The sequence below is a fragment of the Chelonoidis abingdonii genome, chromosome 3, assembly GCF_003597395.2.
Source record: "Chelonoidis abingdonii isolate Lonesome George chromosome 3, CheloAbing_2.0, whole genome shotgun sequence".
NCBI classification, from domain to species: Eukaryota; Metazoa; Chordata; order Testudines; family Testudinidae; genus Chelonoidis; species Chelonoidis abingdonii.
In genome coordinates, this window is record NC_133771.1 from 212646265 (window position 1) to 212671263 (window position 24999).

General features: G+C 45.8%; 1 protein-coding gene across 1 annotated transcript in view; it reads left to right on the top strand.

Moving 5' to 3' along the window:
• CFAP61 (cilia and flagella associated protein 61) overlaps positions 1 to 24999 on the top strand; it is a 200388-nt gene that overhangs the window by 41435 nt on the left and 133954 nt on the right. Inside the window, 4 exon segments of the mRNA XM_075064507.1 lie at positions 2549 to 2675; positions 3073 to 3150; positions 4441 to 4647; positions 14714 to 14848. Coding sequence (XP_074920608.1) covers positions 2549 to 2675; positions 3073 to 3150; positions 4441 to 4647; positions 14714 to 14848 — 547 coding nt within the window.

Sequence of the window (24999 nt, forward strand, 5' to 3'; positions counted from 1 at the left end):
GTAAAGAACCTATTTCATCTTGCACTTCGTAGGAAGTCATTGAAATAATCACTGGTAATCTCAGGCACAGCTGTTGAGTAATTCATCAGTGAGATTGGTAGTCACGTGTCCTTTTGATATTTATGATCAAAATTAAACTGGTCTTCAAGGTTTTGTAAAAGTCTCTACAGTTCTGCATAAATCACGTGCATTCCAAGTGGTATGCTTATTTCCATGAAAGCACAAGGGTTAGGGTATCAGTGACCTTTCCTCAGACTGCCTGCAGTTCTGGAGGACTTTCCTTCTGAAGAGTCTCTGAAGTCAGACTTCAAAATTAGCTTGTGAGTGAAGTTCCATGATCAGAAGATCTAAAGGGGGGTAATGGGAAGTTTCTGAAGAACATAAAATTCAATGTGCAGCAGTGAACTCGCTGTCACTTAAAGGCAAAATATGAAAAGTAAAAGATCAATATATTCTAGAAGTACCATGAGGTTTAAAAATTCTGGTGACTGGAAAGGGAGTTGCATAAAATGGATTAAAAGAGAAATCACAGAGTTGAGTTAAGGGGCAAAATCAGAAAAAGAATGGCACAGGCACAGAATGAGGCACAGATTAGCAAAGACAGCAAAAGGAATAAGAAAAAGTATGAAGTACGCAAGAAGAAAGAGGATGGCAAATGGAAGTGTAGCTCTGCTACTTAACAGAGAAGGAGAATAAATAATAGATGACAAAGCAAAGGCTGAAATGCTTAATGGATACTTTCCTTCAATTTTCACTAAAAAGCATAATAAAAATAATAGTGTCCTGGCTTTCTGAGCAGTCAGAGGAACTGGACTTCTAGAATGGGTTTATTTCATACTGGGAGAGAAATGAGAATACACAGACCCAGGATAGTTTTTCCTAATCTATCATACTGACAATGGACCGACTTTCTTGTTGAATCCCGCCTCCATTTTTTGCAGGTATCATTTTACTCTTGCTAAAAAATTGCTTCCTGCAGTTAACTGTGGGTACAAAGATGACCTCTTAGATATCTAATTATTTAATTTGCTTAAAAAAATGTTAGTGCAAATCTAGTATCTGGAGGTAAAAGGAGACAAGAAGCAAGATTCCACAGAGGCACTGTGATGATGGGCTGGGACAAGGCTTCCGCAGCACCTGCCTCTTCATCCCTAGCTCTCCAAGACTGCTGTGCTTATCAGGAACACAGTAGTGGAAGGGTCCAAAGGGAAGCTGTCAAGAGTTGGAGGTATTTTCAGTGCTGGGCGGCTGTGGAACATCCTAGCAAAGGAGATCAGAATGTGATTCTTTCTGACCATATTCACCTTGTGTAGTAAAACCCACCTCTGCACCAAAGCCTACTCATAATAATAGATGTCATAACAGTGATTAAACAAAATAATAATTTTGAGTACAAGTGATGACACCCTAGCAAGGCAAGAGTGGAAGTCACCTTTGCTTTTCGTTTTATGCCCCTATAATTTTACTATATTTCACCACTACTCTGCAAGAGAGAGTAGCGTATATGAAAACAGGAGGATGGAATGGGAAATGTTCTGCACCCTTAGTCATAGTGGTTGCTATCAGCAAGATTGCAGCATTACTTTCTGGTTTAATTTAAAGCCCAATTTGAAACCGATTTTCTGCTTGCTTTTACTTTATTATACCCCACAAGTGACTCTCATTGCTTCCCATCTGCTAGGCCTTCATCTCTTTTGCACATTCACTGTTTGATTTAATGTTCCAACTGAATCTATTTTAACTCTTAATTCAGTTTTACAAATTTAGACTTAAAGCCTGCTATTTTATCATTTAGACTGAAAGGAAAACTAACCCTGCAACAATTTTTTTTCCTCCTTGGACTGCAGTAAACATTTTTATTTTTGCCCATGTAATTTCATTTAGTCTGTGCCATTTTTGCTGACAATCTAAGGCCTCAGTCCAACAAACACGTGTGCTTAACTTTAAACGTACAAGTAGATCTTTTCACTTCAATAAGCTTAAGCCTACTCACATGCTTGAAGTGAAGCAAGTGAGAAAGGTGTTTTGCAGGATCAGGGACTAACACAATGGTTCCTAGTCTTTCTTTCTTGGAAACTTACTGGTGTGGCATTGATGTCCCCAGTATTCTCTTGCTCAGTGTTCCAGCATGGCTTCTTTATTCTGTTTTCTCTTTTCTGTCTCTGTCCTTTTTCCTAATTTGGTCTGATTGTTTCTCTCTGTGTATTTTTCTTTTTTGGTTTATAAGATTTTTTTGGTTCCTTCCTGTGATGGCTTCACCCTCATTCACTAGAAGACTACGTGCTGCTTGGGAGTGGTGATGAGGGGCTGGGCCGTATGTACTTTAACATCGGCCAAGTATTGTGCAGATCCATGTGGGACATATTATGTCAATTATGTAATGAGCTAATTTACAGGTTTGAAAATAATTTCCATAGAACAGTACATTTCATGTTTAATTAACTGTGTGGAGGTAGTGATAGTGAAAGGCATTGACTCGATTGAACTGGTGAATGAAGTCTTCTGTTGATCAGCAGGGCAAACTTTTCATTTTTATTTCCTTTAATAGGTCATTTAAGGTAAGAGCAGCGACAACTAGTGATACACCTGCTGTTGAAATGCTCATCAAAACTCTTGACTTGAATGACAGCATACTGGATGACTTAAAGGTCTTCACTCAGGCTCGCAGAGATCCAGTGAGTACTTGTTGCAGACATACCAGTTGCTGTCCATTGCATTGTCCAATGTTAAACCTACCATATATTAAAATATATCTTTCCTAGGGTCCAAACCTAATTCATTGAAGACAATGGGAAAGTGGCCCTTGGCTTCCAGAGGAGCAAGATCAGAACTATATACCTTACATCAGTGGGACTCTGTTTGGGCACAGGGGTCCATCCATATGGAGATTATTGCAGGATTGGTCCCTATGTTAGGGAAAGATGACTGTAATAGAACAGTGCACAGAATATACAGAGGGGAAAGTATTTTACATTTAGCATGTTACTGAAAATTGCAGTTAAGATCGAATAGCAAACTTAGAATTCTAATATTGCGTGTAAATCAGTGATCATATTATCCTTTGTCTTTCAGGATGGGACACCAGTCCAGGCATTTGTAGCAGAAGTTTTGGATCAGATAGTTGGCATTTCTGTTGTTAAAAATGAAATGGTAAAACTCTTTATATTTTTTTCCTTTTCCTATTTAAGATGTGTGCCCTGAGTTTGCACACGGTAATGCTGACTTCGTCATTATTTGTATTACAGTTGCCCCAGCCAAGATCTTGGCCGTGTGCTAAGCACTGTACACACACACAGTAGAAGTCCCTTCTCCAAAGAGTTTACAATCCACACAAAGACAGGCAAAGGAAGGATTATTATCCCTTTTTACAGATGGGGACCTGAGGCACAGACAGAGATTGTGACCTGTCCAGAATCACACAGGGAGTCTGAGGTGAAGCAGAAAATTGAACTCAAATCTCCTGCATCCCAATCTGAAGCCCTAACCTCAAAACCTTTCTTTCTCTCTCTGTGACTTGATACTTCTTTAAATCTAATGCTACAAACCTGTATTTTGGCCCATATATTCCGAAAGAGGAAATCAGCAGTTTGTTCCAGCATTTTGAAAATGGCACTTCCACTCCTTTCAAATTGCCTTTTTTTACAATAGCTTCTGAGTAAAGTGCATCATACACATTTAACTTCAAAGAAATTAATATTGTTTTAAAAATAGATAAGGGGGGGAGGGGTAGGAGCAGACAGAAAAGCTGTCAACTGTAATTGGGAGGGGAAGAGGATGAATATTTCCAGTTCTGTTTTACGTTAGTTGCTACAAATTTAAAACTTTTCTGGCATTTTTCTGGCACTAAAAAGGCACAATCTTTCTTGAAACATTTGTAATATTCAATTTTAATATCATATCCAGCAAGGTAAGGATTTTCATAGATGGTTTTTAATTCTTCCAAATGCATTGAAATCAGGGGTCGCTGTCTGTAAGGTGGCTAAACTAGCGCAAACCCCAACTCTAACAGGATGATGAAGGAATTCATGCATGGGACTCCTCACAGAGGTTTTCTTCCCAAAAGTCCCCTGCTCAGCTTTTACTGTGGGAGAGACAATCTGGCCTCTCTCTGATACCTTGCAAAATAGAAAATGTATTTCTCTGTAAATATCTGTCAAAAAATGTCAGGCACTCATATGCTTTACTGCTGGGGTCAGATATACATTTCTTATAGTAAATAAAGCATGATGAGTTATAAAAATTGATTTTGATACAAAGGAAAGATTGTGAAGAACAATTTGTTTGGTTAATGTGCTTTGCTAGTGAATAGCGCTCAAGGTAGTCTTGTTTCAATGTTCAAACTTCATCATTAATAAATATAAAGGCAGTTTGCTGTCAAATCTTGTATCACAAAAACACAACTCTTTCATCATCACTGATTTAAAATGTCTTATTTCCTAGGATATTGAATATATCCGTTCACATTACAACATTGAAGATTTTATTTACTTCAATCATCACCAGCAGGAGGAACATGGCCATCTGTACCACTTTGCTCTAAATCCCATATTCCATCATTATACCAAATATTTTCTGAAAGAGATTCTTCGCTTAGCCTACAAGTCTTGTCTCTACTACCCTATTTATGCACAGTCTGTGGACGGCGAGGTAAAAGCAAAAGTTGGCAATGATTTTATTAAACATCATACGTGCTGACCTTTATTTTCCTTAGGTTTTTTGTTTTGTTTGTTTGTTTTTTTCTATAACTGCATACATGGCAGGTGATTGGTATAGAGAAATTTCTTCAGAAATGTTGCAAACACTTTGTCCTCTCAGATCACACTATCTCCATCTGTGTTGATGGGTGACACGTGGTAGGGCTAGAGTGTGGCTTTGCTACAAGCCCTGTGTTTGGGGCAACACATTTAGTGTGTTCCCTCAGTGTGGGAATCATGCCTCAGAGAGGAATGATTTGCTCTCTACTTCCCTGCTTGCTTCAGTGATGGAGGTAGTTTGGTTTTTGTCCAGGCCATTACTTTCCCCTCTACTGACCAATACATTGTGAGGACTGTAGCCAAAGCTTCACCCATTCTCTGCCCACTCCCAATGTACCTGCTCTAGGATAGATGAGCAATACCCTGTACCTCTGGCACACCTGGACACAATCTTCAAATAGCCAAATAGGAGCAGTTTTTCCTCTACATTTTGCCCCTGCCTGGATGCATAGGTGAAGGAACTGTCCTGCTCATACTGTGTATTAACTGGGGAATACTCCATGATATTTTCATTGAATTGTTTAATATGCTGATGCAACTTGTGTAACCTTATGTGACTTGCAGATCAGTTACATGGCATATTTTAAAATGTTAAGATATAAAGCATTCATAGCTTCTTTGTCTTCACCTTGTAATTATATTTTCTGTTTCTTTTTAACCAAATTTTTCTGATCAGTCATGTTCTCCCACCACATGTTTCTCAGACATTTACCACTCAGTTGCATGGTGGATTTTGAGATGTACGGATGATCACTTTTTATTTAGAGATTCAGGGTGGGACAGTGGGAAGAGGAGAAAGGGGTGGAAGGAGGTCACTGACTACAACATGATGAGAATAGATTAAGGATCAAAAATTTTAAAGTACCTAAGTGTCTTAGGAGCCCTACTTTCAAAAGTGACTTATACACTTAGAACATAAGAGTGGCAATACTGGGTCAGAGCAAAGGTCCATCTAGCCCAGTATCCTGTCTTCTGGCAGCAGCCAATGCCAGGTGCCCCAGAGGGTATGAACAGAACAGGGATTCTTCAAGTGATCCATCCCCTGTCACCCATTCCTAGCCTCTGGCAAACGGAGGCTCGGGGTCACCATCCCTCCCCCCTGGCAATAGCCATTGATGGACCTATCCTCCATGAACCTTCAATGTTCTTTTTTTGAGCCCTGTAATTGTCTTGGCCTTTCACACATCCTCTGGCAAGTTAGTTCAAAGACAATTGACTGCGTTGTGTGAAAAAAATACTTCTTTTTGTTTGTTTTAACCTGCTGCCTATTAATTTTCATTTGGTGGCCCTAGTTTTTGTGTTATGAGAGAGTAAATAAATACAGTTCCCTATTTACTTTCTTCACATCAGTCATGATTTTTAATAGACCTTTATCATATCCCCCTTATTCTCGTCTCTTTTCCAAGTTGAAAAATCCCAGTCTTATTAATCTCTCCTCATAGGAAGGCCGTGCATTACCCTTTATAATTTTTGTTGCCCTTTTCTGAACCTTTTCCAATGCCAATATATCTTTTTTTTGAGATGGGATTGAACAACATCTGCCTCACAGTATTCAAAATGTGGGCTGTACCATGGATTTACACTAGAGGCCCAATTATGATATTTTCTGTTTTTATTATCTATCTCTATTTCTAATGATTCCCAACATTCTGTTTGCTTTTTGACTGTTGCTCGTAACATTGAGTAGATGTTTTCAAGATAACTATTCACATATGATTCCAAGTATCTTTTTCATTGATGTGGTAAAAGACCGGTTACTCACCGTTTGTAACTGTTGTTCTTTGAGATGTGTTTGCTCATATCCATTCCAGTTAGGTGTTGCGCAGCGCTCGCGTTGCACGTTCGTACAGAAGCATTTTACGCCTAGCAACACTCCGATGGCGTCGGGCAGCGGCGCCCCCTGGAGTGGCGCAACTATGGTGCTGGATATAATACCCCTGCCGACCCAGCTGCGCCTTCAGTTCCTTCTTGCTGGCTAACTCCGACAGTGGGGAAGGAGGGCGGCGTAGTTGGAAAATGGGATATTGAGCAACAGCATTCTCGAAGAACAACAGATTACAAAGCGTGAGTAACCGCTTTTCCTTCTTCTCGAGTGATTGGCTCATATCCATTCCAGTTTAGGGTGATATCCACAACCTTAATGGTAGGCCGGTGGGGTCGTGAGTGGAGATACTGCAACTGCAATAAGCGCCGAGCCAGAGGCTGCAGCACCCTTGACTGTTAAACCAGAGCAATAATGCGAGAGCAAAGGTATGGTCCAAGGACCATGGAGCCGCGCAGAGAGATCTCGTGGGTACGGACACGAGTCAGCAGGCGGCAGACGAAGTCTGAGCCCTGAGCATAGAGGCATAGTTGATGTGGCTTGGGAAAGTGAGCCAAATCATAAACAAGTCGCGGTGCAATGTTTATCAACCCAAAGATGAACATCTCCTGAGAGGAAAGACGGGTAGTCCCTTTCCTTCCGGTCTGGCTAATCGGCGACCGAGAGCTCGGGGCGTGTTAGGAAAATGGGTTTGTCCATCTTCAACAAAACTGCCGAGCGCTTGTATCAGACGTCCAGAGAGTGCAACATGTTGTCGCCATCACTGTTGAGTGTGGAAAACAGGAGAAAGGCAGACACCACCTAGGGAGGAAAGCCGCACTGAAGGACGTAACTGCACCTCGTCTTTGGGAACAAATAGTGCATGGTTGAAACCACCGTTAAGAGCCCTGAGCTCGGAGATACTTCGTCTGGCTGAATGTAATGGCCGAACGAGGAAAACTGTCTTCCAAGACAGGTAATGGCAACGAGCAGGTGATGCTAACGGGCTCAACATGGGGGAAGACATAAGTTCTGGTTAAAAACCATGCTTGATGGTTCCAGGTTGGGGCTGGGCGATGTACCTAAGGGTGTAAGCGCTCGAAGCCCTTGAGGAACCTCGAAAACCATAGAGAGTGAGAACAGAAGGCAGCGATCAACCCGCAAGCCTAGGAGGAAGGTAAAGATGGCTGCCAAGTGTACCGATCAGCGATGGACACCGCTAGGGCCCCTGCTGCTGTGTAGGCCCAGAGGGTAGTCCAAAAATAGAGGGAATCGAGACCTCAGCAGGAGTAAGATTAAGCGTTCAACACCTGTAGAGAAACGCTTCCACCAATGCAAGGTATGTTGACCAGGTGGCGAAGGCTTCCTGCTAACCCTGCTAGTCACGCAGCAGCACACCGTGAGGTTGAAGAGACTGCATGCAGAGTCCGGGTGGCGAAGAGATCTGCCGTGGTCTGAAGGTATGAGGGCGTGGGTGGAGTGCAGGGTAATTGGGTTGGCTTATGGCACAGCCGAAGCACGTGGCGTGTGATCAGTGCTGTCTGGACCACGCTGAGAGTGACCATGAGATGCGCATTCCTGCCCCTGCGAAGTTTGGGCAGGACTCAAATGAGCCGGGGGATGCGTGTTGGCCTTCTATGGCTCTGAGACAGCATCGAGATCGGTCCCGGGAGAGACCTTCTGGTAGAGCAGATGCCGCGGAACATTTTTCCCGTCCGTGTTCATGCGGTAAGCGACCGGTCCATACTGTGGGGAAAAACATCTACTTCCAGCAACAAATCAGACACTGGGCAGGGCGACCCTCGAGAGCAGGAAAAGGCTTGCCGGAGTTGACAGCGTTCAAGCGTTCTTTGAATGCCTGGGAGAAAGGATCTACCAGAATAATTCTCGAGTGGGCTATCGCAAAAAAAAGTGGCCAGAAAAAAAAGGAAATTGGGCGAAGTGGGGGACCTTCTGACAAGGGAGGAGGGCCATGTTCCCCCAGTTCTTCAATGGAGCACATGGCGCGTCTGTGCTGGCCGTAACACTGAGTCGTCAACTGGCCTCGGCAGCTGCTGCTGGAATCACCTGGCACCCCAGGCGGACTGCCGTCATGCGGATGGAGCGGCAATCCTGCCACAACTCAGGGAGGGGGTTAGCACCAGTCTAGGGAGTCTAAATGGTGCTCGAAGGGAATGGTGACTATCGGTGACCATAGGGCCCTGTCCGGGTGGATAAGTTTTGCAAGACTTTCGGATGATCAGTGTCATCTGCCTGAAACCGCGGCTGTGGTAAGCAAGGATCCGGCTCGCTCGGACGCTCACAGGATAGCTCCTTGGAAAGTCTAACCCCATGCGTGGGAACCAAAGAGGGATGTCCCCATAATGAGTCATCAGGCCTAGACATGTGAATTTAGGTCCCCGACGATGACCACACATGCTGAGCGGACTCTTGTTGTCTTGGAGTCTCCCCAGATGAGCCATATCGTCCAGATACGGAAACGCATAACGCCGCATCCGGTGGAGATGAGGCGCGCTAATAGCCACGCACTTGGAAATGCCTGTGGGCTGTTTGAAAAGGCCCAAACTAGTCATATACCGTAAACCGAAGTACCGACGGTTGGCTAGAAAGTGGAGGTATCTCCCATGCAGAGGGAAGATGGCATTGTGAAAGTACGCGTCCTTCATATCTGAGGGCAGCATACCAGACTTCAGGATCCAAGGACAGGATAATGGTTCCCGAGGGATACCATGCGAACTTCAACTTATCATAAGCTGGTTGAATTTCTTTGCGGTCTAGGACAGGTCTGAGACCGTCATACGGTTGGGTTAGGGATATAGGGAAGTAACCCCTTTGCCCCCTCCGTCCATCGGCGCTGTCTGCACCTCTTGTACGAGGATTGCGCCCAGAGGAGCCTCTGAGAGGTGACAGGTTGGAACAAAGTGGAGGTGAGCCCCATTGCTCCGCACCATGTGTAAAGACAGCGGACTGAAGTTAACTGGGACCCACGCCAAGAGGTTAAGTAGGAGTGGGATCAGGCCCGTAACCGGTACAGCTCACCCTCGGGTGCCACTTTCAGAAAGATTGTCTTTGGTCCCCGTCGCGATTGCGAGGGGACCTCGATCTTGGCCCTCTCGGGGGTCTTACTGACGGTCGTCTGCGACCGACGTCAGCCGCGCCATCTGCCAAAGCCCTGTCTGTGGCGAGCACAGAGAGCTGTGGCGGTGTGGCTGGGGACGGAAGGGCCCTGCCGAGTAGGATGTTTGGCGTATTGCATGCTCGAGAGAGATTGCATGAGGGACCCTGTTGTCCTTCAGGCTTTCCCGTCTGGGTTGATTTTCACCGCAAAGAGGTTTCAAACTGATGTCATTGAGTGCTCCTTATGGTACAAGGCCTGGGGAAGCTCTCGGCCGCCGTTTTCCTTTCTTCAGGGGGCAGGTGAGCTCTTGGCAGGAGTCTTTGATGGAGAAGCACTCCATAAATTTATCCATCGCCATTCCGGTGGTAACGGATATAGGGACTAAGCAGGGCTCATTGATTGTCACGCAGGGCTATTAAGGCCTTGCAGAGTAACACCTTGCGAGTGAGTAGGGTCACTCGCATAGCCCCTACAATTTCGGGGCTGGCGCCTGCTGGCCATCCCGTTCACTGTTCTACCAACCTGGATGACCAGTGAGCAGGGCGAAGGACGGACAAGCAAGCAGTCGAACCTCCAGAGAGTATTGGGCACTAGCCTGGATGGTCCGAATAAATGGGTAGGACCTCTGCCTCTAGTGGGGAAACCGCCGAGGTACTTTAGAACAGCCACTACCGGGTTCGTTCCTCCGAGGACCTCCTGCACCTGGAGGTCCAACATTGCAGCGCTACCCTCCATGGGAGTCCTGATGCCCCTAGGGTGGTTTGTGGGCACACCAAATCGCACGGTTCTTGAGCATAAGAGATGTCCGCTTGGAAGACAGGTTGCGTGACTGGGAAAGGCCATGGAGGTGCTGAAAATCATGGTCAGAGACCTGACCTCTACCAAGACCTTGCCCAACTTGGCACCTGGGACGGTACCGGAAGGCGCACTGGTACCTGGAAACGAGATCCGGACCTCCTACTACAGCGGTGCCGGGGAGGTCGACGAGACCTCGAGGACGGGAGCAGTACAGCAGTCATAAGCGCCTGTAGCGGTGATGGGAGCCAGAACGGTGCGAGATTATCGGGTCAGTGAACGGTTTACACCGACCGGTGTTTTTTTTTTTTTTTTTTTTTTTTTTTGTTTTTTTTTTTTTTTTTTTTTTTTTTTTTTTTTTTTTTTTTTTTTTTTTTTTTTCGGCGAGTGCGACCAGGTGCCGAGGATGGGAGCACGACGCATCAGGAGGCTTGCCAAGAGACTATTACCAGCACTGGCGGCGCGGGGTTCAGGCGCATCTACTCTGTCATGGCAATGAAACCCGTCGCCGGTGTCGGATGCTCCGGCGTGGAGGGAACAGTAAGCTTCGACCACAGTGCGTACTGGGGAGCTGTCAGGCACTCGGATTCTACTGTCCACGTGGGGATAGGTATCGACAGTGCCTGCGACCGCGCCAGTGTGTCAGCAGGTCGGTTGGATGCGGGTCGATCCGGCTTAGACAAGCTCCCTGTCCGTGGTGCAGATTGCACGGGAAGCAGTAGGAGCAGGGAGCGTCGACACGGCGCGCGCCGGGGAGCAGTCAGGCACTGGATTCGACGGCCCTTGTGGGACCGGGATCAACGGGTGCCGGTGGTCCGTCGGTGCCTCTGTAGGGTATTGCGCTGCCGGGGTGATCCAGAGTGAGATGAGGCCCTCTGGTCGTGGTGCTGTTGGCACGGAAGCAGCAGGAGCAGGAAGCTCAATCCACGGCGCGTGCGGGAGCAGTAGGCCTTTTGGGTCCGACGGCCTTGTGGGACTTGGGATCAATGGTTGCCCGATGTTGTCTCGGTGCCGGGCAGATCGAGGTAGATGAGCTCTCTGCTGCACGGTGCCGTTTGGGCATGGAAGCAGCAGGGAGCAGGAACTCAACCACAGCGCTTGCCGGGGAGCAGTCAGGCACCAGATTCGTACGGACTCCCTTGTGGACCGGGGATCGACGGTGTCGACGTAGCCGGTGCCGCGGCAGGAGTCAGTGCTAGGGCGATCCGACTTAGACGAGCTCACTGGCTGCGGTGCAGATGGCACGGAAGCAGCAGGAGCAGGAAAGCTCAACCACGGCGTGCCGGGGGAAGCGGCAGGCACCGGATCAACGGCCCTTGTGGGACCTTCGGATTGACGTGCCGGCGTTGTCGGTGCGGGGAGGTGCCGGTGCGGCGATCCTGACTCAGATGAAGCTCACTGGCTGTGGTGCGTTGGCACGGAAGCAGCAGGAGCAGGAAGCTTGAACCACGGCAGTGTGCCGGGGAGCGGCCAGGCACTGGATTCGACGGCCCCGCGAGACCGGAATAAGGGTGCCGGCGTCCTCAGTGTCTCTGCAGGTTGTCTCAGGTGCCGGCGATCTAACTGTGTGAGCTCTCTGGCTGCGGGTGCCGTTGGCACAGAAGCAGCAGGAGCAGGGAGCTCAACCGGCAGGCCACATGCCGTGGGGAGCTGTCATGGCACCTGTAGGAGGAGTCGTGGGCTTCCTCAAGCTCAGAGAGATGGAGCGGGTTGCCGAGTCGACTTCGGTTGCCTGCAACGGCCGTGCCAGCGGCGGTCCTCAGGTGCCGAGGAGGCGCTCTGTCCCTGAGTAGCCCGCGCTTGTGCAGAAGGGTGGAGGGGAAATGAAAGTGCTGCTCCATGTGTTGTTTGTCGGCTTAAAACGCCGTGCAAATGGGGCACTTATCTGCGATCCCCCAGGCAGCGGTCAAACAGGAGTCGTTGTGGATTTCCTGTCAGCAACGGCCGAGGCGGCAGGCACGGACTAAGAACCCGGTGAGCCGGGCATGGGCTCAGGCACCGGTTGCAGGGAAGGGGCTACTCCACGAACCCCACTAAGATCATTAAACTAACTATTTAGAAAAAACGTATAAGGATTATAAACTGTATTTACACAAGAACTACGAGTAGCTAGGGAAGCGGAGGTCAGCTAAGCTGCGCTCCACTTATTCAACGACCGACACGGGCCGGCAAGAAGGAACTGAAGGGCGGCTGGGTTGGCAGGGGTATATATCCGGCACCATAGCGGCGCCACTCCAGGGGGCGCCCTGCCGACCCACGGAGTGTTGCTAGGGTAAAAATCTTCCGACGAATGTGCACGCGGCGCGCGCGCACCTAACTGGAATGGATATGAGCAATCACTCGAAGAAGAACAACTAATTTAGACCACATCATTTTATATGCATCACTTTGCATTTATCAACATTGAATTTCATCTGCCATTTTGTTGCCCAGTCACCCAGTTTTGAGAGATCCTTTTGTAGCTCTTCACTGCTTGCCTGGGACTTCACTATCTTGAGTAGTTTTGTATCATCTGCAAGTTTTGCCATCTCACTGTTTACCCCTTTTTCCAGATAATTTATGAATATGTTGAATAGGACTGGGCCCCGTACAGACCCCTGGGGGACACCACTAATTACCTTTTTCCATACCTCTCTCCACTTAGGAATCTAAGGGCTTGTCTACACTGCCCTGCAGTTTGGACAACAAGCAAGACTACACTAATGTGAACCAGGAACTTTTTAGTTCGCACCTGCAGCATCCACACAGGGGAGTTACAGCACAGAACTTTGATCCGTACTGCTATTCACATCTCAGTAGTCACAACTGCAGGGCAGTGTAAACGTAGCCTCAGTGTCCCTGAAAGTCAGTGGAACCTTTGGCATCTCAGTCACTTTTCAAAATGGGTCTTAGGCTCCTAAGTCACTTAGACACATTTGATAATTTTGCCCTAAATTCGCTTTTCTTTTCTAACACAGGGCCTTTCTAGACAGAAAGCTAGTGCACAGCAAATTAGGGTGCAAATCTATAGCACACTAGCATGGTGCTCATGGCCATGTAGACCCTTCTCCTATGCACTCAAAGTTCTCCTAGTTCACGTTGACCTATTCCCATTTCAACGCAGAGTAAAACAAAGAATACTAGGACATTTTTAGTGCGCTGTAGCAAGTTCCACACTGCCAGTTAATGCACAGCATGCTAGCGCACTGTCAATATACATCTCAGCTTGCCACACACTAATTCTCTGTCTAGACAAGCCCATATAGGAATCTTGATAAGATAAATACACAAATTTTCAGAAGAATCTTTTTGCTTCTCTAGCGTGGTGTTCTTCTATACAGATTACTGCTCTGTGGAGTTTTAGTAATTGCCTCCTTGAGGAACTAATCTCACTGAGTAACATTTGGCTAAATGTCATTCACAGAAATGAAGGTAAACAGGGATGGATGGAGAGGATGAGTTAAATCTTGGTAGTATTTTCTCCTTAATCTATTTACAGATTAAAACAATTTAGCTTTAACTCAGCAATGCATTCTAATAAATGGTAAAATATTATTTTGTTCAGCTTATGTTGTAGTAACATTAATCATGATTAATTTTTTTGGTGTTGTGGCTATGATATGGACTTCAAAGGCACTTCAGTGTAATTTGCTTTCCGTTAATGTCCACTCTGTTTCTGATAATATTCCTATTTTGTCTTTTCATGTGATGTGTAATTGGGCCAGTCATGCAGAAATAAAGCTACTTCTAATGACCTGCCCTATCCAGTTAACATTTGGGGGTTTTGTTCAGTTCAAATTTTTTCTAGTTTATTAACATTTATCACTTGGATGAAATTGACATTTCAGTCAGTATAGATTTTCTATATAAATTCTTACACCATCGTTTGCCAAACAAGCAAAGGTTAACAGTAAGCAGATAATACAGCTTAATGAGGTCAAATCAAGCTGATTCATGATCACTGTGGAGAAAAATATCCTCCTGGGGAAAATACTTGTGCTGAAAAATCCCATAAACCAAACCACTTGTTTATCTGTCATTCCCACAGAGATAGTAATGTAATTACTCTCATAATTATCTTCATTAGTGTCAGGAATTATCTGCAATTCATTCCTCTGCTCTGAATATGTTTGTTTGTTTACTGATTTTTCTCTCAGATTTAGCCAACAGAGTTAAGAATTTTGTATTTGCAAAGCCGTACAACAGACATCTGTGATGCACTGTTCTGACATTCTCTGTGCTAAAACATAGATTGCTCTCTTTCAGTTTCAGAATCCCTATGCCCATTCCCTGACATCTGCCCTTCATTACATGGTTCCCGTGCGACCAAGACGACAGATTGTCTATCCTCTGGAAAAGCTTGGCATAAACGCTCCATCAAAGCAGGTCTCCAAGGATCAGGTGGGTAACAGAAGCAGCAGCAGGCAGGAGGCATAGTGCCAGCTAATGCAGGGTTTGGCAGATGGGATGACATTACTGTCTTAGTGTTGATAGGCTGCTTCTTAATTACATTGAACGTGGTGTTCATACCCTTACAGTCTAAGCTTTGCTTATGCCATACTGTATCTTTCTAAGCATATATTTCAAACTGACGATTATAAACCACAGCCACTGAGCTCTACAGTGTTTCCCTATTAGTAAATATTGTCATGTTTGCGGTATTTCCTATGAAATTACTTTGAAACTCATAGATTTTAAATTATTTTAATTAAAACACAGATAGCTCTTTGTACTGATGATTTTATCCTTTATGTTGGTGCTCTGCTTTCAAGACAAAAAGTACAATAATACACTTCTGACAACTTGGGTAGAAATACTCTTTGATGTATTTTAAAGCAATTTATTCTTCAGACCTGCAGCCAGGCTTGTTTAATGCTTCAGAACCCCTTCAAAAACCACTGCAAAGTGTCAGGAATGATTTAACAGCAAAGTAGATCCCCTTAGTCAAAAGTATATATTTATAGAACTCTCATACAGCTTGGAGATGCTAAACTGGAAGCTTGTTAAAGTTAAATTTGTTACACTTTTGTGCATTAAAATATCCTGTTTTTTTTTAAATGACTAAAAACTACAAAGACGTTTTCTCTGAAGTCACCAATGAAGTTAAAATGTCAGGAAAAAAACCACATCGGTGATGGATACTTTCTGTAAGTGGATGTAATTTACTCGGGAAAACATAATTAGAGAATTTTACATCTATTTAATGCTAGATTTCAATTTGCGGAGACAGGATCATGTATAATATCCTTTAGCGCTGTCCCTTCCTTAGTTGGTAGATAGTTCATGGCATTGAAAACTCTTAATTAGGTAGCAGTTAACAAAGCAGAATCCCAGAATCTGTCTCAGCCAATTGGATTGTGTGTTGATCTTTGGAACAATCTTCCCCTTCATATGCAAAACATTTCTCCTACCTGCCTAGCCTCTGCCTCATTGGCTGCCCATCCTTCTCCTTTAAATGGCTTCCTATGTGTCATCAAATTATATTCAAGTTCCCTTAATGGCAGAACCCATTACCGTTTTTGCTGGAGCCACAAAACACAACCCTCACCTCTCATTTTTGAGAGTTTTGTGTTTATGGGGTTCATAAAACACTGTTCAAAGATCCTTCCTGAGGATTTTGGGTAGGATTAGTGAGCGTTGCTTGAAGCCTCCCAAACTTAACGGATTCCTTTTATATGAAAAGCCGTGTGGACTTTTCAGGTCACCACTAGCCTTTTGCTGAAAGAGAAATGGAGCCAAGCTGCTTTGCTAGGGTCTTCACATATGCACTAACATTCAAAAATGATTTTCAAAGGGCTATTTTCTATTTAAACTGGAAGTCTCGGTCTGAGTCCCCAGCAGCTTGAGGGTTAGTCTAGTCCACTACCACTGCTCATAGCTTTTTGAAGTAGCAGCAGCATGAAACTAACAAGACTGAATTGGCTCTTCTGTTAATCAACTACCGTGGCCTTTGGCGGCAATGAACTGGGTCATTTTAATAACCTAAGAGGCAGCCTAGTGAGGTGGACTGATTATAGTACTAAAAATAGGAGGCAGGCTCTGCTTTCTGATCCTGCCTCTTTCACTGATGGCCTCTGTGACCTTGGTAAAGTCACTTGCCGTCCTTGTACTCAGACGTCTCAGGAAGGAAGAACTGTACCCATGAATAATCCTGTTCACCCCGCAGAATCCCACAGCCAAGTCAACAATGCATTGTGATGAAGGGAACTGGAGGCTACAGCTGGAACTAATACAATCAACTGATGTGGATGTGATTATTACGTGTTTATAATATGATAGCACTGAGGCCCCAGTCAGACACAGTGCAAACAGAAAGATGGTCTCTGCCATGAAGAGCTTAAAATCAAGGCCAGACAAAAAGTGCAGAGAAGGAGGTGGTCAGGTTGAAAAACGTCATTTTGGTTCTACATTTTAAAAGAAGTCTGCATTGTGGGGGCCTGGGTAAGATAAGTGGGTTTAGTGAAAGAGATGAGCTAACAGGAGCCCAGAGTAAGGAAAAGGGAAAGATGTTGATGAAGGAGAAGAGAGGAAACAAACAACAAATCAGCAAAGAAATAAAAATGTCCAATGTCCAAACTTAAAGCAGAGTCTGATGATATCCCTTGCATCCGGGGGTTCTGAAGCAGGATATCCTCCTACCCACATGGATGGGAAAAGGGGTCTCAGTGGACCGTGGTGCCTTGGAGGGGTGGGGTCACACTTCTAGATCTGAAGTACCATGAGGGTCCCAGTTTGGCTTCACCCACACTTCTGTGTTTTGGTTTTCTCAGCATCTATTGAGTGGGAGAGTCTCTCCTGATTGTGAGAAGTATTTCTTCTTGACCAGCACTGGTGATTTGTGCCTTGATGCATGAAGACTCAGAGTCCTTGTAATTTTCATCTTGTGTAACTGCAGATCTTTTCCCTATTAAATACAGCACAAAAGCTGTAGTGTCGGACAATCATCATTCAGGAAATGTGACATTTTTCATTTGAATGTCCGTTGTGACCAAATACTGAGTTTCTCTATCTATTTTTGCTATGGAAACAAACAATTTTACTAACATTCTTGTTTTGTTGCCCAGACCTGGCTTCTTAATGCCATCTGCCTTCAGTCTACTGCCTCTGAAGCTTCAAACCTGTTTTCTGCCTCCCTGTTGTCTGCCCTCCTGTCACTCCAGCATCTGGGACTGGCCTATGTCAGTCTCCTGTAGTAACAGCTCCAGGCTGAGCAGCTTGGTAGTTCCCTCACTAAGCACAACCTTTGATTTCCATGCGCACAACCTTGGATTTCCACACACACCCCATGGACCATTAATAGCTTAGTATCTTAGGAAACTTTGCACATTGGGAGCCCTGTGGCACTTGCGACTTGTGCAGCTACTTTAACATGCTCCAGCCGCCTTGTGAGCATGAAGAGGTTCACTCCTAACTATTGTTCCACTTGGGATAATTCTGGCAGGATCTCCAAGGACCCAGTTCACCCCTTTCATTCCTCCAGAGACCAGATCAGAGATGTAAACCAGAAGACCTTTGCCTCACTTACTTCGCAGTGCACGGGATTGCCAGTCCAGACTGAACTCAGCCTTGTTGGGAGGAGGCAGTTTCCCTGTGAGCCTGGACGGGTTCTGTCACATACAAACGAGCACTAGTTATGTGCTAGTTTTTCTTCATGCCCCCTCCATCAGATTTTTGTGCTCTCCTTCCATAGCTTGAAAAGAAACCTATCCTCCTGCAGAAGGGCAGTTCAGTCTGTGCCACACTCAGAGAGAGAGAGAGAGAGAGCTGTTTTATGGTGTTCAAGACACCATTGATCTGTCTCCCCTCAGTCCCTTCATATGGAGAGCCAGGCTTGGTTCAGATGGTGACTCTTCAGATCCAGGAGATATGTAGTATAGTTGCCTGTCTTTGGTGGACCATTACCCCTGTATGTCCATACACCCTGTTCTCCACAGGATCCTTCGTATCTGTCTAGGTCAACATCATTTATAGTATGGCCCTAGCCTCTGGATTCTCAGTATCGCTTTGCTTATGGTCAATGATTATGGCTCTGCTTTGAGCTCTATTGCCTGGCTCCTGTATCAGAGCAATCAAGGGGCTGCTTTAACTTATGCCACTGCCTCTGCATTGCCCCATCCCCTATGCTGAGTCTATCTCATGAGGGCCAGAGCCAGGTGTTTTATACCCCAGGAGACCTGTGAATATCCGCTTTCTTATAATGCAAATAATTTGCTTCCAGATCCAATAAATCATATAATATTGAACCTTAAAAGCATGACAGCACCTTGTGTGTAAAAATTGTTTTTCTTCGAGGGCTGCTGTGTGTGTTCTCACTTGTGGGATTGCACTTCCTGGTTGCGAGCACAAGGAACCATCTTTTGAAACCAGGTCCATTGTGGAGCATGTAAGCACCCTCACATGGTAACTTATATCAGAAGCCCTTGGCTATATAAGGGAAAGCACATCCCTATTTTTGGGTCTCACCTCCAAAACAGAAGTTCCTTTTGAAGGGCGTGCCCTTTTTAGTGATGAGACTGACATGATGCTGGAAAAAATAAAGTCTTCTAGGAACACAGCTAGATCTCTTGGCCTTTCCCAGACTTCCACTTCTTCTCAGACAATCCTTCTCCTGTCCAGCCTCCAAATTCCAGAGGCAAGAGACAGCAACTTCTCAAAGCTGCTCCTCTCAAAGGAGGTTCCATTTTCCCCCAGAGCTAAATTATGGAAGGAGACCTCAGCAACAATATACGATTAAGAACACTGGTGTTCACAGACTAGGCCACCAACTCTGCTTCTAAGGAGCAGACTGATAGGCCACCTGAGAACCAAGTTATTGCCTCCAGTACCTTTTCCCCTCACCTTTCTCCATTTCCTCCCTTCAGTCCTTGTCTGTCCTTATTTTACACCAGCTGGTGCATAATCACTTCTGATTCCCGTGTTTTAGAGACCATCCTCAGCAGATATTCCAACCAGTTCTGCATTCGGCCCACCCTCATTCTCTCTCCCTCCCTAGGGACAGTTCCCATGAGAACATACTCCTACAGAAGGTGGACTCTGCTATCAGAAAGGGTAATGGAAGTAATTCCTGCCCCTCCTCCCCACATAATCCTGCCCCTCCTCGCCACAAGGGAAGAGCTCTTATTCCTGGTATTTCCTCATCCCCAAGAAGGTGGATGGTCTAAGAACCATTTTGAGCTTCAAGAACCTGAACAGGTATGTCCAGACATCAAAATTCAGGATGCTCGCTTTGGAGGAGATTATTCCCGTGCTTACCAAGGAAAGTGGTGTAGCTGTCTTTGAAGGATGTATACTTCCACGTGGCTATTAGGAAGAAACATTAGTTTCCCTAGTTTCTAGGAAACAGACTCTCAATTAAGATTTTCCCTTTTGGCTTGCCAGCAGCCTCATGGATTTTCACCAAATGCCTAGATGGAAGTTTATCTCCACACTCAGGAGTACATGTATACCCGTATTTAGATGATTGACTGATAAAAGCCAAATAAAAACAGGACTTGAGAAGAGTCATTGCCACTACTTGAACCCTGTTCCACTACCCAGGGCTGCAAATAAACACGAGAGTCATTGATAACTTCTCCTAGCAAAGGATTTTTTGAGTTGTACAGTACTGGGCTTGGTACCAGTCAGAGCATTCCTTCTGGAGCAAAGATTCACCACCATATAGCAAGCCTAAGTCACATTAAGGGCTCAGAGAGAGTTGTCTGCTGATCTTTTTCTGAGGCTCCTGGTCTTCATGGAATTGTCAACCTACATGACCACTCACACTAGACTACCCATGAGACCTCCTCAATGGGTAGTGCAGCACAGTGTCCACCCAGGGATGCCTTTAAATCTCCTGTTCCCACAGCCATGATAACCATGATGCCTCGACTTTGGGTTGTGAGGAATGCATTACTGAGCTCTGGAAGTGCATGGACTATGGAACTTCTAGGACGCAAGGTTCCATATTAACATCCCAAAGCTCAGAGTGGTATGCTGACCTTCAAAGTATTTCTACCCTCATTTCATCTTCATATAATACAGGTGCAGACAGACAAAAGCATGGACATGTATTACAACAACAAGCAAGGAGGAGCATAGTCTCTACTCTTTTGCACAGAAATAAAAAAAATAAACTTTGGCCATGGTGCATAAGTCTCCAGAGGTATCCTGTAGCTCAGCATCGGCAAGAATGTGCAAGCAGATTCTCAGCAAGAAGATCCAGGACCAGCAAGAGTGGTTCCTGACAGCATCAAAAGGTTTCCAGCTGTTCAAGAATGGAGGAGATCCAAAAGTGGACCTGTTTTCTATCTCAAACACCCCCAAATGCATGAGAGCAGGTAGGGACGAGAAGTCTTCAGCAAGTGTCTTCCTGATGGATTGGAGTACATACCTGCTATATGCCGTCCTTCCTTTTCCTCTCATTCTCAGCATGCTTAGGAAAATCAAAAGGGACAGAGCAAATGTCATTCTGGCGACCCCATTGTGACCAAGAAAGCTTTGGTATGTGAACTTGTGAGAACTCCCTGTAGAACCACCTCGTCCATTGCCCCGTCTCCAGACCTTCTGGAGAAGGTCTGGAGATGGGGGACAGACAAGTACTCCACCTGAACCCAGTCTTTCCATATAGCAGCACTGAGGATAATCTGTTAATCATAACAGACTACTCCTGCTCTGAAAGAGTGTAAACCATATTGCTCCAATCTAGAAAGGGTCTATTATGAAATACCACAATCAGAAATGGAAAAGATTCTCTATTTGAGCCATGAGCAAAGGATTGATTCCATTACAAGCTGAGATTCCATCTCTCCTGGTCTAGCTTCTTTATTTGAAATCTCAAGGATGGTTGCATCTTTTTTGAAAATGCACTTGGCTGCATCAGCACAGTATCAAACATACTGTGAAAAAGACCTTTCTTCTCCCACCCCGTGGTTGCTGGTTTCCTGAAAGGTCTTATTAGTGCTTACCACCCTACATGGCAACTTCCCCCAAGGCTTTACCTGTAGTCTTGACTAAGTTGATGGGGCATCCCTCCAAACCTCTTTGTATGGCATTCCTAGAACTGCCTTTCTGATTGCTATAACATCAGCAAGGAGTGATAGTGATCTGCAAGTTCTTATGGCCAATCCACCTTACACAGCTGATCAAAATGACAAAGTAGTAACTTAGACCTCAGCTTATTTTTTTGCCCAAAGTGGTATCTAACCTTCATCCCAACCAATACATTTCCCTTCTGGTTTTCTTTTCCAGACCCCATTCTCATGAAGGAAAGTACTTCTCCGTATTTTAGACATAACGAGACTTATGCTTTTATTTGGGAAAGAGAAAGCTTATCTGAAAATCATAGAGGCTATTCATAGCTCAAGGGAAAAAATACCTGTATCAACCTGTCTCTGATACCTATATCAGCTTATTATAGTGGATAAGAAAGTTTGTAGATCTGGTACAATGTAGCTTGGGAGCCAGTACCTACAGGGTTAAGATACTATTCAATTAGAGCCAGTGCTGCATGTGTGGCTTTTGTGTTTGGCACTTACCAGTAGTGGAGATTTGTAAAATATTAGTATGGAGTTCAGTGCACACTTGCACCAGGTACTACTCTTTGGATTTAGCACTGTGCTCCCATGCCCAGTTTGGGAGAGCAGTGCTACAGTCCATATTCAGCCAACAATTCTTCATCTAACAGTAACCTGATTAGCACTGCTTGCTAATGACCCACAAGCAAGAATACACAGAGGCCCTCAAAGAGGAAAGGGAGGATACTTACTAGTAACTGTTGTTCTTTAATGTTCGCCTCTGTGTATTCAATCTCCCCATGCACTTTCCCCTCTGCCTCAGAGTCCTATGTGCCCTGGGACTCTGTGGTTCAGAAGAAGGCACTGAAGTGATTGTGGGATGCACTCCCTTAGGTAGACTAGGGCAGAGGTTCTCAACCAGGGGTACGCATACCCCTGGAGATACGCGGAGGTCTTCCAGGAGGGTACATCAACAACTCATCTAGATATTGGCCTAGTTTTACAACAGGCTACGTAAAAAACACAAGCAAAGTGAGCACAAACTAAAATCTCATACAGACAATGACTTGTTTATACTGCTCTATATACTATACACTGAAATGTAAGTACAATATTATATTCCAATTCATTTATTTTATAATTATATGGTAAAAATGAGAAAGTAAGTGATTTTTCTGTAATAATGTGCTGTGATACAATTGTAGTTTTTTTGTCTGATTTTGTAAACAAGTAGTTTTTAAGTGAGGTGAAACTTGGGGTATGCAAGACAAATCAGACTTCTGAAATGGGTACAGTAGTTTGGAAAGGTTTTGAGCCACTGGACTAGGGAACCTAATATAAGCAAGGGTGAAAGTAGAAATAGGGACTTACTGGTACGGGGATGGGTTGGGGCTGGCTCTGGCCCCTGGAAGGGGCAGGGACTCGGGCAGAAGGGGCGGGAATGGGGGGCTTAGAGCCAGCCCCAGCCCGCCCTGTACCGGTAAGTGCCCACCCCCTCCCCACCGGGGTAGCCGTGGCAGGCGGGGGCTCCTGCAGCAGTTTAAAGGGTCCAGGGCTCGGCCGCTGCTACTGCCCCAGGCCCTTTAAACCGTTGCCAGAACCCCCCGCTGCCACGGCTACCCAAGGCTCCGGCAGCGGGGCCCAAGGGGCTATTTAAAGGGCCCAGAACTCCCCTGCCTCTACCACCTGGCCCAACCCCCGGAGTCCCGCTGCCGCTACCCCAGAGCTCCAGCAGTGGGGCTTTGGAGGCAATTTAAAGGGCCTGGGGCTCCAGCTGCTGCTGGCAGCCCCAGGCCCTTTAAATTGCCACCTGGGAAAGCTGGGCTGCCCTGGTACTGCACACCGGCTCTTGCCAATATGCTATTTTGGGGCATACTGGCTTACTGTCACTCTGAATATAAGACACCACACAAGAGTGCTTACGCACCCCCAAAGGAAATTGCTGTGAAAGTTTCACATGCCCCCACTTACTTGTGGCCCCAGTCACAGAGCTGTGAATGCAGAGGTGACTCTCAAAGACCAACAGTTACCGATGAAAAACTTCTTTTTGTGAAACTTTTCAATAGGTTTCTAAAACTATTCATTTTGTCTCTTGCTGAGCCTATACAGCTTTCCAGTGGTATCAAGGTAACTTGGTTTTACAGGCAGAAGAATATAATAAATAATACTAATAAAACATTTCATAATGCTTTAAAAGATCTCCCTTTGACCAGTACCAGGAAGTACTGTCCTCAAAGTATTTCTGCCCCAACTGGAAACAGGAAGTACAGGAATATCACTCAGAGTACTTGATCTCACAAAAATTCCAGCTCAGTTCTGCCAGATGCAGGAGGTTTGGATATGTGTTGAAACTGAGGCTACGTCCACACTACGGCATAATTTCGAATTAGCTAAAACCGGTTTTATTAAACAGGTATTATAACGTCGATTGTGCGCGTCCACACTAGGCACGTTAATTCGACGGTGTGCGTCCATGGTCCGAGGCTAGCGTCGATTTCTGGAGCGGTGCACTGTGGGTAGCCGTTCCGTAGCTATCCCATAGTTCCCTCAGTCTCCCCCGCCCCTTGGAATTCTGGGTTGAGAGCCCAGTGCCTGATGGGGCAGAAATCATTGTCGCGGTGTTCTGAGTACAGCCTCACGCCTCCCTTTGTGAAAGCAGCAGACAACCGTTTCGCGCCTTTTGCCCTGGTGAACTGAGCAAAGCCACAGCACAGCAGCATGGACCCTGCTGAGATCAGTAACGCAATCGTGGACATTGTAAACACCTCGCGCATTCTCGTGCTGTCCATTGGTGAACCATGAACTGCAAAGGCAGGAGGAGGAGGCAGCTACGGCAGTACGGCGACGAGAGGCGATGAGGGGCATGGACACTGAATTCTTCCTAACCGCGGGCCCTTGCGTTTTGGAGCTACTGCTGGTAATGGGGCAGGTCTACCCCATTGAACGCCGATTTTGGGTGCGGGAAACAGCACAGACTTTGTGACCGCATAGTTTTGCAGGTGTGGACGATTCGCAGTGGCTGCGAAACTTTCGCATGCGTAAGGGCACTTTCTTGAACTTGTGACTTGCTTTCCCCTGCCCTGAAATGCCATTAATAACAGATGAGAGCAGCCCTCACAGTGGAGAAGCGAGTGCAATAGCCCTCTGGAAACTTGCAACCCAGACAGCTACCGGTCAGTCGGAACAATTTGGAGTGGGAAAATCTACTGTGGGGGCTGCTGTGATGCAAGTAGCCAAAGCAATCATTAAGCTGCTGCTATGAAAGGGTTTGACTCTGGGAAACATGCAGGTCATAGTGGATGGCTTTCTGCAATGGGATTCCCTACACTGTGGGGGGGCCATAGATGGAACCCATATCCTGTTCTTGCCCCGGAGCACCAGGGCACCCATTACGTAAACCGCAAGGGGTACTTTTCAATGCGTGCTGCAAGTACTGGTGGATCACAAGGGACGTTCACCAACTCCACAGTGGGATGGCCAGAGGGTTCAAGGCGCTCGTGTCTTCCGAAGCACTCTTGTTTTAAACTGGCTGAGCAAGGGAATACTTCCCGACCAGAAAAT